This window comes from Phalaenopsis equestris, unplaced genomic scaffold (genome assembly GCF_001263595.1).
Source record: "Phalaenopsis equestris unplaced genomic scaffold, ASM126359v1 Scaffold000090, whole genome shotgun sequence".
NCBI classification, from domain to species: Eukaryota; Viridiplantae; Streptophyta; class Magnoliopsida; order Asparagales; family Orchidaceae; genus Phalaenopsis; species Phalaenopsis equestris.
The window spans coordinates 341,647-358,538 of record NW_018164532.1 but is presented as its reverse complement, the minus strand read 5'-3'; the positions used below and the strand labels follow the sequence as shown (position 1 = coordinate 358,538).

The following is a 16,892-nucleotide window of genomic DNA, read 5'->3' as shown; positions in this document are numbered from 1 at the left end:
TATATATATATATATAGTTTTTGCAGGTATGCTAAATTATGATCATTGGAGCAAAAATATGCAAAAAAAGAGCGAATTTGGAGAAAAAAAAGACCAAAATATGAAGAATTGAACTAGGGCGCCGACGGCGAGCCCGATAGCGCCGAAAGCGAGATTTTCCCGATACTCAGATCAATTAATTTAGAAGGCCCACCGATGGCGCCCTCAAGGCGCCGATGGCCGCCATCGGCGATTAATTCAAAAGATGCATTGATTCAACATGTACAATACTAATCTAGACCCATGAATGACCACACATAATATTTTCTGCGTAGCTTTACCTGCTTTCTTGGGAAGACTCGTCCAATTCCCTTCACCCACGGCATTGACAAAGGAGGCCAGGAGCTCGTCTTCCTCAGCAGTCCAAGCTCCCTTATTCACTCCATCCTCATTATATTTAGCCCTCCGCTTCATCTCCGCTTCTGCTGCTTCTGTTGTTGCTGTTGCTGCTGCTGCTTCTTCTCAACTTAGGCTGCTTAAATAGATAAACATAGATAGCTTTGTCCACAGAATTTTTCTATATATAAATAAGTAGAAGGTTAGATGGAGTTATTTATGCGTACTAAATTTAGAACCGACAGAAAGTTCTTTCTGCTCCTAACCAGTAGGTTTATCGAACTGGCCATCTTTTCAGTACTTCTTGACCGTTGGATGAGGCATGTGCAGCTTACTGAGCAAACACTGTCAAGCTCATTCCCGCCCCCACCCCTACGTACTTACATGTCAGACACCAAAACTTACGTGTACCTCATTATCCAAGCAAGCGTCTACCTTTCACTTTTTAAAAGTTAGCATAATTATAAATTTTTATGTAATATAAAATAATTGAATGGCATATATAAATAAATAAATAAAACTCATTTTTCATGAACACCTCATGTTAGATTCTTTGTCACCTTTTGTTCCATCATGTTATATTTATATAATTTTAAATCATCAAAACTGGAGTGATCCTACGGTTCTATTTATTATTATTATTATTGTAAAAGAATGATGAGGATTTGAATCCAACATCTCATATAAAATTTTCTAATTTAATTATACAAGCTAATTTCAAGTAGAACGCGAGCCAAACACGAACAAAAATATGTAAATCAAGTCAAACGGGGAAACGCTGTTCACAAATAATTTCAAACATGAGCCAGTTTCAAACATAATTAATTTCAAACAAGCCGCACACAAGTCAAGCCTGAGCTTGTTCGTTTACGACCCTGCTTACAATATCATTAAGACCTTACCTTACGTGTCTTTTTTGAAACGCTACGTTTACTTCATTATCACAGATTAAGCCCTTCTTCCATCTTCTCCCCTCATTTCAATTCTAAACAATAATAAATCTCTTTTACTCATTTTATATGTGAAAACAAAAGAGCTAAATTTGATAAATTTTGGGGAGAACAATAAAAATAAAAATGAATTGTATACTATGACTACATAAAAAGAAATAGTAATTTTAACAAATTGAGTCATTAAAAACACATGCAATTTTTACTTTTTGCAAAAATTAGGTTTATAAATTTTAAAATCACCAAATTTCCAACCTTTAGGCTACATTCAAAATAAGTAGACAATAAATTTTCCAAACTCTGGGAGTTCAATCATTCCTGATGGGATCAACACACAGATTTTGAGTCGTATACTACTTGAATGACATGTATACTTACGTGTATTGTAGGTGTTTAATAGCATTTCAATCCTTATACAATATTATTTATCAAACATCTGCATCAATATTCTCTTATGATATTAAGCCATTTTATAGTAGAAAGCATCCATTTTAGATTTTTTTTAAGAACTTTATAGGCATACAAAGTGACGGAATGTCACGTTAGTTTAGCCTGATCCTTGGTGGGTATTCGAAAGCATCAAATATTTAGTAGATTCATGTTAGGTGGCAATATTTCTTCTTCAAGAAAACCAAATATTTTTTTTGTTGGGTAATGTGGAGACCTGGTCCACCGAATTTAATTAGCTTTTTAATTAAGTATCTCACCTACCGCTCAACTACCTCCCACCTACCGCTCACCTACCTCTCACCTACCGCTCTCATGGTTTCTATAAATAGTCTCTTTTGGTTTAAAGAAAATGCAAGCCAAAAAAGACCAAGACAAGTCATCTTGAGAGCTAAGAGAAAGAGAGGAAGAGAGAGACAGAAAATAAGGGAGAGAAGAAAATAGAGATTTTCTTGTAAATGTCGAGAAAGCGTCGAGGTGCTCGACGGTGTTATTCCTCAAGTTAATAAAACCCTCTGCAGCTCCGTGGACGTAGGCAAATTTCCGAACCACGTAAATCTTGTGTCGCCCTTTATAGTGCTTTTTCTCTGTGTGCAATTTTACTCGTTCCCTTTTTCAATTTATTGCCGTCGTTTTTCACAACATTTTTCAGTTATTTTTGTCTTTGAATGTTCATAAGTGGCACCATTGGTGAAATGTTTATATGATCATATGACAAAGATTATTACAAAGGTGGCTTACAATGATGTCATTAAAAGAGTATGAAGTGAAGTTGCATAAAATGTTTTAGGAGAAGATAGTAAAGCAACGTGGAGCACTATTGATTAGTTAATAAGTAGAGGTCTAAGTTGCAAGTGATGTTGTAGGATATATGGCAAGGTTGGAGTAGTGAAGAAGGCATGAGGATGCATGGGGCATTACAGGAAATATATTTGATCTTATAGAAAAATATATTAACATTAGTATAAAAATTAACTAAATTTATATAATAATTAATAAAGAATAGAACACAGTGCTGAATGAATAAATATTATGAGTGGATCATACCATCATAGAATAAATATATGAGGTCAACCCTAAACAAGCAGAGTTCGAGTGGTGAGGATAAAAGATACAAATCACGAACAATGACAAAAATATAAAAATGAAACAAAAAAAAATTGTATTCTTCATTCATGATTAAAAATGATGTATAAATATAATTTCTTGGGCAACCACATAAGTTTTATGAAGAAGAGGGGCACTAAAACCAACTTTCCATATCATGACAAAATACATCACATACTTAGAGAGCCATAATTTGGAATAATAATAGTAAAGTTATATTCCAAAATAAGTCATTTTTAAACACAATGATAGGACATATTTAGAACCATGATTTGTAATTATATGATTAAAATAAATAGATAAAAATCCATGGTGTTGGTCTTCAATTTGAAAATTAATATATTTTCATCATACCTTCATTTTTGTAACTTTTTCATAATTTATACATTATTTGAAGAGGCGAGGTCAAATTTAATATTCATAAGCAAGTCCTAACTTAAACATTGATATTTTCATGAATACCGGGGATTTTAACATGCACAGATTATATCCCATCTTGAAATATGTTTGTAAATGTTTTATTGGTGCAGAAATTCCATGATGCACAACATGGTCCAAGAAAGAAGGGTGATAACTCGTATTTAATTTAAGCCTAAATATCTTAATCAATCGAGTAAAAAGAGACCAAATTTATACATTCTTTAACTTTATACTAAGATTTTTTTTTTATACTTTATTTATGTAATTCAATATTAATTGAAGCCCAACTCTAAGAGAGAGGGTCGTGGTAGAAAATTTTCATTTGATAAAAGTATCCCATCCTGAGTTTTAGTTTGAAGTTGACATTATTTTCCAGCCAGACTTACATTATTGTTACATATCAATAATGCTATATGAATTATTGTAAGTATTATTACTAAATTTAGGCATTATAGTTACTTTTATTAGTATAGAAAATATGATAATGTTAAGCAATGAAGGTAAAATAAGTCGTGCATGATATATAAACAATTTGAATGGCAAAGTTCTTTGAAAATATGTGAGTCTTATCGAATGACTCCCACTCAATCTTGGATAACTACACAGTCCCCAAAATATTACTCTCACACCAAGTCAGTAAGAGTTTAAAATGATAGCTAGTAAGTTAATAGTGTCGCTCCAACTTAAAATTTTCACATGTTTATTAGAATGCATTGCCGCCATACTAATTTCTTAACTAAACTTATATTGCAACATCTATATACACATCACAAATGTTTGTTGATGTAAAAACTGTTTGTTGTGCTATAATAGATCATTATTTAAACAAATTTATGTTCCCCAATATATATATATATATATTTTTTGTTATATTGCATATGCATAAAATTTCACAAAAGAATGTGTAGCCAACCAATCTCTTCCTTATTTCATCATTGAATATAATAAAACTTCTTTATTAATCCATGGAAAGGATATACATCACTTAAGAAAGCACAACTTCTGCTCCTATTTTCCAAATTCTTATTACATTGCTACGGTACTATTAGGTCAAACCATTCTCTTAAATATAAAAAATTCAGTCAAAGATTTTTGTCAAATAAGCTACAAACCAAATCATTATCATAATCATCAACAACATTAATCTCACCCCCGAACTCCAATCCAGCGATCCACATTTCATCATCAAAAGAAAACGAATCGCAATCCAATACCTTATCTTGTTTCTCCTCCATTAGTTCTTCTCGAAAGTTTTGCTGGCTCATTTGTTGGGTTTGAATAACTTCACTTGTGGAAGGTAGAACATGTAATGGATAAGAAGCTTTGGTGCACTTTAATTCCATAGTTTGAATCGAATAAGAGATAAAAGAAGTAATTTTGGTTTCCAGAGGATTTGATTTAGGCTTCCATGCCTTAATATTTGGCATGTTAATCGTAAATTTTTTTGTTTGAATCTTCTTCGATAGAGTCGTGTTCCAATAGTTCTTGATCTCATTATCTGTTCGACCAGGCAACCTTCCAGCAATTAAAGACCACCTATTGATTCAAAAAACAAATTTAAAGTAAGAGTAGAAAATTTTAATCAAGACAATATGGGTGAAAACATTTAGTTAGAATATGTTTAACAAAATTTAATCATAAGTTGAAAATAGCTCAATTTTGAATTATTTTCAAATTCAGTAAAACATAAATTTTGAGACATCTTCAATCCATTAATATATATATATTTTTATTTTTATTAAAATTTTTCTTACAAATATGATTTGAATAAGTAGTTTAAGTCTTTCTTTTTTAGGAAAAGGTTACACCAAAAGACAATATGCATGATTCAAACCTGCGATCTAATGGTGACAGGCGATACCCTTAACTACTATGTTGTGATAAGTGCAAATAATTTGAAGTCTCGGTTAAATGATAGAAGAACCTCGGATTCTCCCGCAGTCACAATCAACGGATAAAATAAATTATAACATTCATTTTAACGTCATACAAAATGATACTTAAAATACATGATGCTTTTATGGATAAAAGCATTTAGATGATGATAGGGAACATACTTTATTTACTTAATTATTTAAATTCTAATTATTATTTTTTTATTTTCATAAAATTGAATCCGTATTTTCATTCAAAATGGAACCCTAATCTTGCACTTGTGTGGGAGAGAGAACCTATTGCCAAGGAGTTTGTGGAGTCGAATAATGAGCTCCTCTTCTTCCACTGAGATATTTCCACGTTTTATGTTTGGGCGAAGGTAATTCAGCCACCTTAGCCTGCAGCTCTTTCCACGCCTATTGAGACCTTCATCAATTACATAAACATACACGCGCATTATGTTTTTGAGATTATATATATATATATATATATATACACACACTTTACAATATCTCTCAAATTTTTTTGTATTCTCAAGGAGAAATGGAGAAAAGAGAGAAAACTTCATATATATAATGTTTATATATGCGCACATACGGATATTCAAGATGTAAAATACTAATCTAGATGTATGAATGACCGTAATATTTTCTGCATGGTTTCACCTGCTTTCTTGGGAACACTCGTCCAATTGCCTTCACCTACGGCATTGACATAGGAGGCCAAGAGCTCGTCTTCCTCAGCAGTCCAAGCTCCCTTATTCACTCCATCCTCATCATATTTAGCCCTCTGCTTCATCTCTGCTTCTTCTGCTGATGCTACTGCTGCCGCTGCTACTGTTGCTGCTGCTGCTTCTTCTTCTCACCTCAGGCCGCTTAAATAAATAAACTTAGATAGATATGTCTCCTGAATTTTTATATAAAAATAAGTGGAAGAATATAAGGGAGTTAGTTATGAGTACTAAGTTTAGAGCCTGCAGAACGACCTTTCTGCTCCTAACTAGTAGGTTTATCGGACAAGCTGCCGTTACGGTACTTCTTGACCGTCGGATGAGGCATGTGCGTCTAATTAAACAGATACTATCAAGCTCATGGCCGCTGCCCCCCTACGTACCAACATATCTGACACCAAAACATAAAACTTAACATATAGCCATGGTCCCGGCACGCGTGATGGCATTTCACTTTCCAAAAGTTTAACATAATTACAATTTTTGTGTAATATAAAATAATCTAAAAAAATAAATAGATAACAAATGTTTGATACGTAAATACAAAAAAATTAGGTGGTTTGTATACAAATATATTACTATTATTAGTCGCATGGCTGTCAAAAAAAAAAAAAAAAAAAAAAAAAAACCATTTGAATAGCTCGTGTTAGATTCATTGTTTGAATTATTCATTAAATAAATGAGTCAAACACGAATAAGTTTGTTAAATTCAAATTATAAACAAGCTGGACACATACCATGTTTTATTCGATCATGTTATATTTATATAAGTTTAAATTGTCACAACTCGTGAGATCATATGGTTCTATTTTTTCCCTCACATCTATTATTTTAATTTATTTAGACAAGCTAATTTCAAGTCGTACATAAGCCAAACACGAACAAGAATATGTAAATCAAATCAAACACGAAAACACTGATCACAAACAATTTCAAACAAGAGTCAATTTCGAACATAATTAATTTCAAACAAGCCGTACACAAGCCAAGCCTGAGCTCGTCCGTTTACGACCCTACTTACAATATCATTAAGACCTTACCTCAGTGTATCTTTTTTTCAAATGCTATGTTTACTTCATTATCATAGATTAACCCTTCTACCATCTTCTTCCCTCATTTTCAACTTTAAACAATAAAAAATTTCTTTTTCTCATTTTAAAGGTAAAAACAAAAGCGCTGAGTTTGAGAAACATGACAAGAACAGTGAAATTAAAAATGAATTGTATACTCTAACTACATAAAAAGAAATAGTAATTTTAACAAATTGAGTCATTAAATTTACTAAACCATGCAACCAAATGAGCCCTTACAAAGCTAATTCAAGTGCTGGACAATCACCATTCAATAACGTTTGGTTCATAACCGTAGCAAACAAGGTTATGAGTGTCTAAGCAATCCTTTTTTGGCACAATTCTACTTAAAAAAAGGTTATGATATCCTCAAATGTCTAACACTGCAAAGATCAGGTATTTGCTCATAATGCATTTCATCTCAAAAGGAAGAGGTATAAATTGGTATAAAAATCGGCAACACAGAAAAAAAAAAGAAAAGGTTTGCAAATATGACACTAAATTCCAATGCATTTACATCTATGACACCTTACGTATGGATGAAAAGGTGCATTTCACTTTTTAAACATTAAAATAATGATATTTTCATGTAATATGAAAGCTTAGGGTGGTATAAATATATATATAAAAAAAACTTAGCTGGCAGATATGTAAATACATAGGATTTAGGTGGTATGTATGTAAATGCCTATTCTGAAGCCACACAAATCATGGGACCTGCAATATAACTTCATGTTTCTAATTAGAAATAAAAAGAAACCACATCTACATTTTCTATTCGCCAATCTTAGATCTTAAATTTAGAGGATTGTTATAATCAGTTCACAAAATCAAAACATCTGTTCTAAATCAGGTCCAAGAATGGGGAACAATAATACCAGCAGTTCTTTGGTTTTCGCTTCAACGTCTAGTTCACTTGTTCTTCCTCTCTCCATTGTAATCATCTAACAGTCTCTCCAAATCCTTCAAAAATAGACCCTGCACGAGTATACCATCCTTTGTAAACCTTTTCTGACGCTCTTGACATGTTTCACGGGTTTGTTGGCTGAAAAAGATTGGATATGCACTCGCTATCGCATTTTTCTCTTTGGTGTAGCTAATGAACTGCAAGATCCCATTGAGTATCCTTTGTAAACCTGTTGAGTTAAAGCACAATGATAAATCAAAAGTATTTTTTCATGTGAAAAAAAGTACTTTACATATGTATATATATACTAATTAAAGAGGTGGGTTATAAAAAATCCTCATATAGTAGGCTCTTTATAAAGATGATTGTGAAATTTTTGTAACTAAAACAACTTATGTAAAGGCTATCGTGTGTACAGTTTACTTTTAGGGGCATTTACATACATACCGCACCAAATTTCTAGGTATTTACATACCTAACACAAACTTTACTTATTATATGTATACTATATCGCATCAAAAACTTTTTAAATGCAAATGGATAAGGTGGCACATGAGTAAAAATTGAAGTATGGGTGTTGGATCTGTAAATACATAAGCATTTAGCATTATGTATGTTTTTATAGTTACTACACACTGGTATAGCTATTTATAAAAAGAAACTTAAAACTGCAAAAGTTTCTAGAAAATAACAAAAAATGGAAGTGTTGCAACGGTCTGGAAAGTAAAACAATGAAAAAACTGCACCGAACAAAACCTAAAATGTACCATATAAGGAATGCAAAAAAGTTAGCAAATAACCTTGTACAAGGAACCACATATATCTTAGATTATAAATCTGCATGGCCTTTTCTAATAAATAAAATTCACCACAGATAATTCTTGAAATAATCATATATGGTGTATTTGTAAAAAATATTGAAAGCAAATGTTGAGCAATTGGGCATAGATTTATGAATCTATTCATCAAAGAGGGAGATTAGATAGAAGCGGGATTTAAATACATATCACACAATTCTTATAAATTTACATATCTAACCTAAACTTTAATATTTACATTTATGACACGCAAATTTTTACATCCCATCAAAAGAACCACTAAATCTAGCTTTTTAAAAGTGAAATGCACATTTTTATGCATAAGCTTTGATGTGATTATAGCAATAAAATGTATGTAATGTGTGTATATATTAAACTTCAGTTGTTAGATATGTACATATATAAGAATTGTGTGACATGTAAATTTTCCTAATTAGAAACAAAAGGGCAGATAAATTCATTATTATTATTATTACCATTTTGTGACGCTCTTGACAAGTTGCGCGGGTTTGTTGGCTGAAATAGATTTTGGATCTGCACTCGCTATCGTAAGAGTGTACAGGTCTGAAAACCTCGGAAGCTTTGAGGATACAATCAACCCTGTGGTGTTGAAAGATCCCTACAAACATAGCAGATTTTCAAGATTAGCAAAAAGTAGATATTAATGAAAAATATGTTGTTTTCAATCGAAGGAAATGACGACAAAACCATTCCCAAATAAACTCTCACATAAACATAATAAATGGCAGTAAATCATATGAAAACAACGATGACAATGACAAATTAATATTTATACATGAAACATATTTGTTATACATTATAAGCGAATGATTTTTGCATATCAGTAAGAGCTTTTCCATCATCGTGATCAGCCTTATGCCAACTATTTAAGGTAAGAATGGCATTATTAATCCTCATTTTGCATTTATTCACATAAGTACTGTATGAAGCGTTAATCATACTTCTTAAAAATCATTTTGAATAATTTTATCAATGAAACCTTAAGCGTGCTCATTTTTTCCCCAATCTTTCTACATCAATTTTATCAATTCGTCTAACAGAAATATTTTCTACCCTTTATTATGGATGCCCAAACCACCTATCGTCTACTTCCACATACCTTAGCTTTAATAGATGTAAATAATTTTTTTTTTAAATATGATCATTCTTTAATTATTCCTTACTAATTATTTCACATTCATCTTACAATTCTAATTTCTACCGAACTCACCTTAAATATCAATAACTTTTTAACAGTCCAATATTCAAGTCCATGCAACATCACATTCTTATTTGACATTTATAAAATTTACCATTAAGCTTGATATCCATTTATAAAACAATTGAAACAATTTTCCATTTTACAACAATCCTCAACTCTAGAAATTATATCCCCATTTATATATTTCATTCTTCTATATAATAGATGCAAATTACTTGGAAACACATCATTGCTTGGTAAGTCCGTATCTTCTAATAATATTAAATATAGTGGTTAATATCAGACCTACTAATACTACACTAAAATAATTGAAAACCCATGGTTAATTATACAACTAATAGCATTAGTTAGCACTACAAATAATATCAACAAATTTTAACAAACACCTTTCAACTTCATTACCCTTCAAATCAATTCTAGTGGCACTCATTTCTATGCCTACTTAAGATAATTATAAGTATAATTAGATTCCTTCTTTGTTTTGTATTCTCCATTAAATGTCATAATACAAAACCATGACATAAATTAGGGGAGTAACTGAGCCAAGTCGACTTAAACTCAACTCACAAATGAGTTTACGAGTCAAGCATAATGAGGTACGAGCTTGAGCTCAAATATTACACGAGCCCAAGTTCAAGCTCATCGAGGCACAACTCATCGACTTGTATATATAGCTGCTCATCACGTTGATGCCTTCTCCGAAGACCTTCTTTGGCTTAAGCTCATGAGACCTGATGCTATTACAACGAGTTGAGCTCAAATTTGCCCTTTGAGCTCGACTCTAGCTCGAGCTCATGATTTGATAAACAATCCTAGCTCGAGCAATACATAAAGAAGCTTGATAAGGCTCAATTACACCACAATCATGAATCAATTAGGTTGTCTAAAATTAATAAAATTTTTCTATATTTCATTCATATCTTGTATCTGTTCATTGTAAACTCAAAAGTTTGATTCCTATGTGGTTAATACAATCTTGAGCAATATTTTTTTCTTAAATATTAGTATCAATTAATTTCTCTAATCATTTGAGATCCACTCATTCTCTAAAATTTCATTGAAATAATTCTTAATCAATCACAACAATGATCCCCATAACTCTCCAAATTTCAATGTATCTCATCCTAGCATAATGCTTTAACTTTATGCATATTTTCTGAACATTGCAATGCGCCCGATCAATCTCCAAAATTTATATAACTCATCATGGCATAAAACTTTAACTTTACGTATCTTCTTCTAAGCTACATTACTTTTAATCAATTTAAAAAACTTTACACTATGGGCTATTTGGGATCGCTTTTATTTTCTATATTTTTATTTTTATTTTCTTTATATTTTGATCTAAACTAAAACAAGTTTGGCTGTAGTTGCATCATTTTAGGTGTTTCTGATTATTTTAAAAATGTGATTTATTTTTAAAAACAAAAACATAAACATATAAAAATTGTAACAACAAGAAATGTTTTTAAAAACGAAGACAAAACATAAAATAAATGTGAAGCCAAATGAGCCCCAATTTTTTTCATAATGCTGTTTCAAAAGAATTAGTTCCTTAAAGCATACATTTAATCATTTATCAAATTATTTTTTTCATGAGTCCTAAATGTCTTAATCTTTAACCAAGATCTTATTATATTCATAACCAAAATTCATAATCACTTACTCCTTACCATAATTAAAGTGTATCATATATTATAGTCATTATAAGCCCAAATAAAATTCATTTTTCTACATTTTAAAAACACATTTGTCCCATCATAACTCTCTGTGCCTTGTCAAGCACCATTAAATACTCATATTGGTTTATAATCTACTTTTAGCTAACCATCTTATCCCACATCAGACTTTGCTTAGTAGGAGAATTTCAATTTTTCTATTATTAAGCTAACATGAAAGATCAATTGTTCCCAAATTTCAAATTCCACCACCTTTTCCTATATCCATAATTTCTTTTGAATATTTTTATATACTATTACGATACTAAGCCATACCCACGTTATGTACTTTGCCTTTTTCATTGAATCAACCGTCAATCTTATTAAAATTTCTTTCTTTTTAAATAATAAAAAAAAATATTGTGATTTAGCAGTTGTAAGTAATTGAATTTTCTTCTCATGTCTTAAAGATGCATTCTCCATTACAAGATCATAGGATGTGAGAACTCTCTTATTACATTTTTATTACAAATTCCCAAATCATCATAAATTCTTTCATAAACCAACGTATTTGAACCTATATGCACATTCAAATCATCTCCGATAATTATCCCTTCTTCAATAGGTATACATTGTAGCACTTCATTCATCTCTTCAAGAAACTAATTTTTTGGACAACTTTATAATTTAAGTTGAGCAGTATCAGCACTAACTAAATCAAAGTAATTATATTAATAGCACTCAATCTATCACTAATCCTACTAAATCAATAATGTAACATTCAACTATTTTTATCAATTAAAAGCCAGGTGCTATTCCTGTTATTAACATTTCTAACATTCAATAACTTGTGAACTCCCTCAATGTCCTTGGATTTTTCTTTTTCCACTCATTTGTTAAATAAATAAGCAATACTATTCTTCTTCCTATCATAATATCCATCAATTATTTATCTTTCCTATTCCAAATTTCAAAATTATATATGATAAAGCTAAATTGGATTTAGATCTATTCAACCTTTGCTTATTTCTCCCCATAATCAGTTAACTTACGGTATTTGTTTCAATTAAGTTTGGCATCCTAACCACCATCGTTACAACAATCAAGTTAACTAGTGGTACATCACATTAGAGTGGCGTCCTAGCCAACCCTTGCTTAGTTCTCATACATTAGAGTCATGTCATGGCTTGTCACTTTTGACAAACAGCCTGGCACCAACAAATTTCAAATTTGGATTCATTTCAAAGGGATTAACTTGAGTTTTACAGTTTTCCATAAACCTAAAATCATCCTTAACTTTTTTTTTCATCTAGTCTAGATTGCAATCCAAAATAATAATAATAATAGACCACCAACAATAAACTTGACTTGAGTTCTACAGTTTGCGATAAACTTAAAAATCAACTTTACTTTTTTTTTCATATAGTCTAGATTGCAATCCAAAACAATAATAATAATAATAACAATAATATAATAATTGGCCACCAATAATAATAGTAATAATAATAAAATTGTTGAAATAAACTTTTATGACAATCATCAAAAAGTATTAGCCAATGAATGAAACAATTACAGCAACGTCGGTCATAGCGACTAACAATCAATACGAGTAAAATAAAGCAAACTCAAGTGTAACTTGAACTAGTAGAAGCATTCATCATGAACACACAAAATGAAAAATAGCATTATTTTCCAAAACTATAACGAAAATAAAGCACATGCACACACCAATGCATACAAACATAAATGGATTTAGCAAGTTTGAGCTATAACTGAGCTTTAAATGAGCTTAATTGTCGGAGCATTTTATCCAAATGATTTAGATATATATACTTATTAGCAAACATAAATGGATTTATGGATTTGATTAGACTAACCAAATAGACAGAGCTTTTTTGAGACAACTACAATTTTTTATAAAGGCAGTTGTAAAATTGTGATATGGAAAGCAAACCCTTAGAAAACAAAGATAGAAATTATAATTGCTTTTTTTCAAAAAAATTGATAATAGCTATCTTATAACTATCGCACTTTAACAAACTTGGGTACAAAAAATAATTTATCATCATAAAAATTTCTAAAAGAAAGTAAGAAAGCAGTTAGCCGATAGAGTTATCATGGCAGTCTGAAACACAATACAGATGAAAAACTGTCTCAAATTGAACCTAAGTATTATTGATATTATTTAGCTAAGATTTATAAAATATATATTTAATTTATAAATCTAGTTACTTGTTTGATATATATATCATGCATATACTTTGATATATATGATTTTTTAGATACATGAGATACAAGATAATTTATATCAACATATAAAATACATCACCAAAAAAGTAATTAAACTACCATTAAGTATTTTATCAACCTCATGACAAAGCACTTGCTAAGCAACAAATAGCAAGCCACAAGCATAAATGAATGAGTTAGCCAATTTCGAACTTGAGTATTTATATGTCAAGTTTTTAAAATTTTGTTCAAACATATTTAATAACTTAAGTGAATAAATATAAATGAGCCTTGTATGAATGAGTATCGAGCTTATAACTTAACTCAATATATGATATGAAGGCAGTTTGTACATAGGCCTTGGCTTCATTAATAGAAAGTATTTCATTGACTTGAGTCTCAGAATCACTATTATAATGGAGGCATCTTAAACCATTGTTCTAAGCCCACCTTCACATAATTATATAAACATAGTAATTTTTGTTTTAGTTAGGCCTAACTACATGGATTTAGCATAATGGAGCAATTTAGTTATTTTTATAATTAATCTTGAGTTCAAAGCACAACTCTCATATCAATTGTGTTTTATTTTCCACTCCCTTCATAGCTAATAAAGACGGTTACGGTAGAGCTTCAACATAATAAATGAGCTCATCAGGCCCTAAGCCGATTAATGTTAGACCATTTAGGGGGTGTTTGGCTGCACCCAAAATTTAAGTTAAATAGGATTTAGTAAATCCTGTAAATCCGGATTTATTAGATCCAGATGCATTTAAATCCAGTATAAAGTTTGGTTCGTTTATGATTGAATCCAGTTAAATCCCATTAAAGTGTTTGATTATGAGGGAAGCGAAAATCTCTAAATCCTAAACAATCTAGAGGTATGTTTTCTGCTTTACATCTGTTAAATCCACCTAAAAACCAGATTTAATAAATCAAGGATTTCCATCAAAACAGAGAAAAATTCGGATTTAAGATACAACAAGATTTAAGTTTTGTTTTTTTCATGTTTGGCAGTATTTACGTTAACACTGACATAAATCCTATTTAAAATGGCGTACCAAACACCGCCTTAAGCTTATACTCATCAGAACCATCCCACTAAAACTATTGGAAGGTCAAACTCATGGGCCAAGGGGCTAGCTAGAACTATTTAAAAGCCTTATTTTATAAACATGAAAATAGCAGAATAAAGCTTGTCCGCTTATATTCTCAAAAATAAATTTTAAAAAAACCTCACTAAATTTTCTATCTAAATCTCATTATTGATTTAGTCGGTTAAGGAAACTACACAACTAAGTTCATTTAGTTCTGCTTAAGGACGTCCCTAGTCTAAATTCAAACTATCATTTCGCTTAGAAATATGTCATCGAGCATATTGAAAAATAAATTGCCAATTAATTGCCAAGTTGTTTGCTTCCATAGAATGAAATTTAACAAGAGCAAATGAAATTTAAGGCATTAATAGTTCAAAGAATTATTTACATACATACCAGTAAATTCCTATGTATTCACATATTAGAGCCTAAACTTTGAGTTTTACATACACAGCACCTTACATATGCATAAAAAGGTGTATTTAGATTTTAAAAGTTAAAATAGTGGTATTTTTTATGTGATATCAAAGATTTGGGTGGTATAGATGTAAAAAGTAAAGTTCAGGCGTTGGATATGTAAATACATAGGAATTAGGCGGCATGTATGTAAATGCTCTTATTTTAAACTTTGAATGAGAAATTTCTCCCTCTCCCTTCCTCTGAATTGTTTTTCCTTAACTTGATTTGGCTTGCCCTTCTTCGCTTAAAGGGAATCAATCAAGTTCCTTATAAAACAATTCTTCAAGTAATTTTCTGCAAACTATCACCTCCACCCCTCCACACACACACACAGACTCGTATAGGTGTAAGTCGGCTTAATAAAAAAAACATGGTCCATGTTGCTGACAATTTTGAATCCAGAAACATTAGCAAACTACCCCACGCATATCATTCATTAAAACAAAGAAACTAGTTTAACCAACCAAGAAAAGAAAAAACTCACGGGAGGAGGATAAGTGAAGAGGATCGCATTTTTCTCCTTGGTGTAGCTAATGAACTGCAAGATCCCATTGAGAACTACATACTTACCATAGTCAAGGAAGAACATCACACAAACCAATTCAAGTCAAAATAAAAAAGACCGCGAAGCCGATTGAATGAATAACCCAAGGATATAATACGATGCAGCCGATGAGGATATCCCTGTTCTCCGGGAACTTCTTAGGGTAGAACTGAGCAACGAGAGCAACGGCGATAATCACAGTCCCGATAAACAGCCTCAAGTTACTCAGACGGAAATCCTCTGCGTATCCTCGACTCGTCACGATCTGTCAAGAGATCTCTATAAAATCCCAGTAAAGAAAAAAGGCGAGCAAAATAGAGATTAACTGACCAGGTAATGAAAGGAACAGCGATTCAAATTCAATACCTCGTTGACGGATTCGTCAAGAACATGTTTAATGGCATGGGGATCAAGGAGGTTCGCCTTCTTAGGGTTTTTCGTGCCGCCCGCCATGAGTTCTCTCGTTTCTACTGCCTTCACTCTCGCTCCTTGCGTCGAAGGCCGGCCGTTCGCTTATGTTGCCCTGGGTAAATGGAAAAATAATTAGACAGTGCCCGAAACACATGCCTATTTCATTTTATTTTAATCGTATTAATTGTATTTATGGTATCAATTAGGGCCTACGAATTAGAGCTTAACCTAAGGGTTTGTTTGGCTTAGCTATTCCATAAAGCTATTACAGATATGTTGGCTGATTGTTTGTTTTTTATGATTTGAGAAAAATGACGTGAAGTTACCAAAGATTTTGTTAAAAAATGACGTGAATTTACCTTCCTGAATGGTGGTAGGAGAGGAGCAGGAGGAAAAAAATGGGAGTTTCGAGTCTCTGTAAGCCTCGATCAGGTCGTTGAGTTCCCAGCTAGCTCTAATTGCAATTGTATTGCGAGGATTCGATGATGAAGGCGATGGTTTTTGGATGAAACAAAGAGGGTTTCGAGGAGAGGAGCGATGTGGGCGAGAATTTCAGAGTGAGAGAGAGGAGTG

The 16,892-nt window shown here is 31.6% G+C and overlaps 3 protein-coding genes across 5 annotated transcripts in view; all 3 read right to left on the bottom strand.

Annotated features, from left to right (window-relative positions):
• Positions 1 to 519, bottom strand: part of LOC110020012 (transcription factor MYB114-like) — a 2,493-nt gene extending 1,974 nt beyond the window's left edge. The window contains exon 1 of the mRNA XM_020717952.1: positions 321 to 519. Within this exon, the coding sequence (XP_020573611.1) occupies positions 321 to 453 (133 nt within the window). The 5' untranslated portion in view covers positions 454 to 519. The remainder of the gene's footprint in view (positions 1 to 320) is intronic.
• Positions 520 to 4,278: 3,759 nt separating this feature from the next.
• LOC110020031 (transcription factor MYB114-like) lies at positions 4,279 to 6,271 on the bottom strand. 3 transcript variants are annotated; one of them, XM_020717989.1, is made up of 4 exons: positions 6,160 to 6,271; positions 5,840 to 6,048; positions 5,471 to 5,600; positions 4,279 to 4,835 (listed from the first exon to the last, which is right to left on the bottom strand). In XM_020717989.1, exons 2-4 carry the CDS (start codon positions 5,970 to 5,972, stop codon positions 4,382 to 4,384), a joined length of 717 nt encoding a protein of 238 aa, XP_020573648.1. In that variant the 5' UTR covers positions 5,973 to 6,048; positions 6,160 to 6,271; the 3' UTR covers positions 4,279 to 4,381. The 3 variants fall into 3 exon arrangements, with proteins under 3 accessions (XP_020573648.1, XP_020573647.1, XP_020573646.1); XM_020717988.1 differs by having other exon boundaries at positions 6,136 to 6,250; XM_020717987.1 differs by having other exon boundaries at positions 5,840 to 6,080; positions 6,160 to 6,238.
• Positions 6,265 to 16,463, bottom strand: LOC110020032 (probable signal peptidase complex subunit 2). The gene is made up of 6 exons (XM_020717990.1): positions 16,275 to 16,463; positions 16,022 to 16,173; positions 15,849 to 15,930; positions 9,176 to 9,318; positions 7,891 to 7,980; positions 6,265 to 6,295 (listed from the first exon to the last, which is right to left on the bottom strand). Exons 1-6 carry the CDS (start codon positions 16,359 to 16,361, stop codon positions 6,280 to 6,282), a joined length of 570 nt encoding a protein of 189 aa, XP_020573649.1. The 5' UTR covers positions 16,362 to 16,463; the 3' UTR covers positions 6,265 to 6,279.
• Between the last annotated feature and the right edge of the window lie 429 nt (positions 16,464 to 16,892).

What these genes read in the sequence shown, in the direction of transcription:
- LOC110020031 (XM_020717989.1), bottom strand. Translation starts at nt 5,972, where the DNA reads ATGAAGCAGAGGGCTAAATATGATGAGGATGGAGTGAATAAGGGAGCT. An exon ending in GAGTGTTCCCAAGAAAGCAG is followed by an intron (nt 5,601 to 5,839) that starts GTGAAACCATGC and finishes TAATTGATGAAG; the next exon opens with GTCTCAATAGGCGTGGAAAG. An exon ending in CACAAACTCCTTGGCAATAG is followed by an intron (nt 4,836 to 5,470) that starts GTTCTCTCTCCC and finishes TTGAATCAATAG; the next exon opens with GTGGTCTTTAATTGCTGGAA.
- LOC110020032 (XM_020717990.1), bottom strand. Translation starts at nt 16,361, where the DNA reads ATGGCGGGCGGCACGAAAAACCCTAAGAAGGCGAACCTCCTTGATCCC. An exon ending in TCTTCACTTATCCTCCTCCC is followed by an intron (nt 9,319 to 15,848) that starts GTGAGTTTTTTC and finishes CTATGTTTGTAG; the next exon opens with GGATCTTTCAACACCACAGG. An exon ending in GTCAAGAGCGTCACAAAATG is followed by an intron (nt 7,981 to 9,175) that starts GTAATAATAATA and finishes GCGTCAGAAAAG; the next exon opens with GTTTACAAAGGATGGTATAC.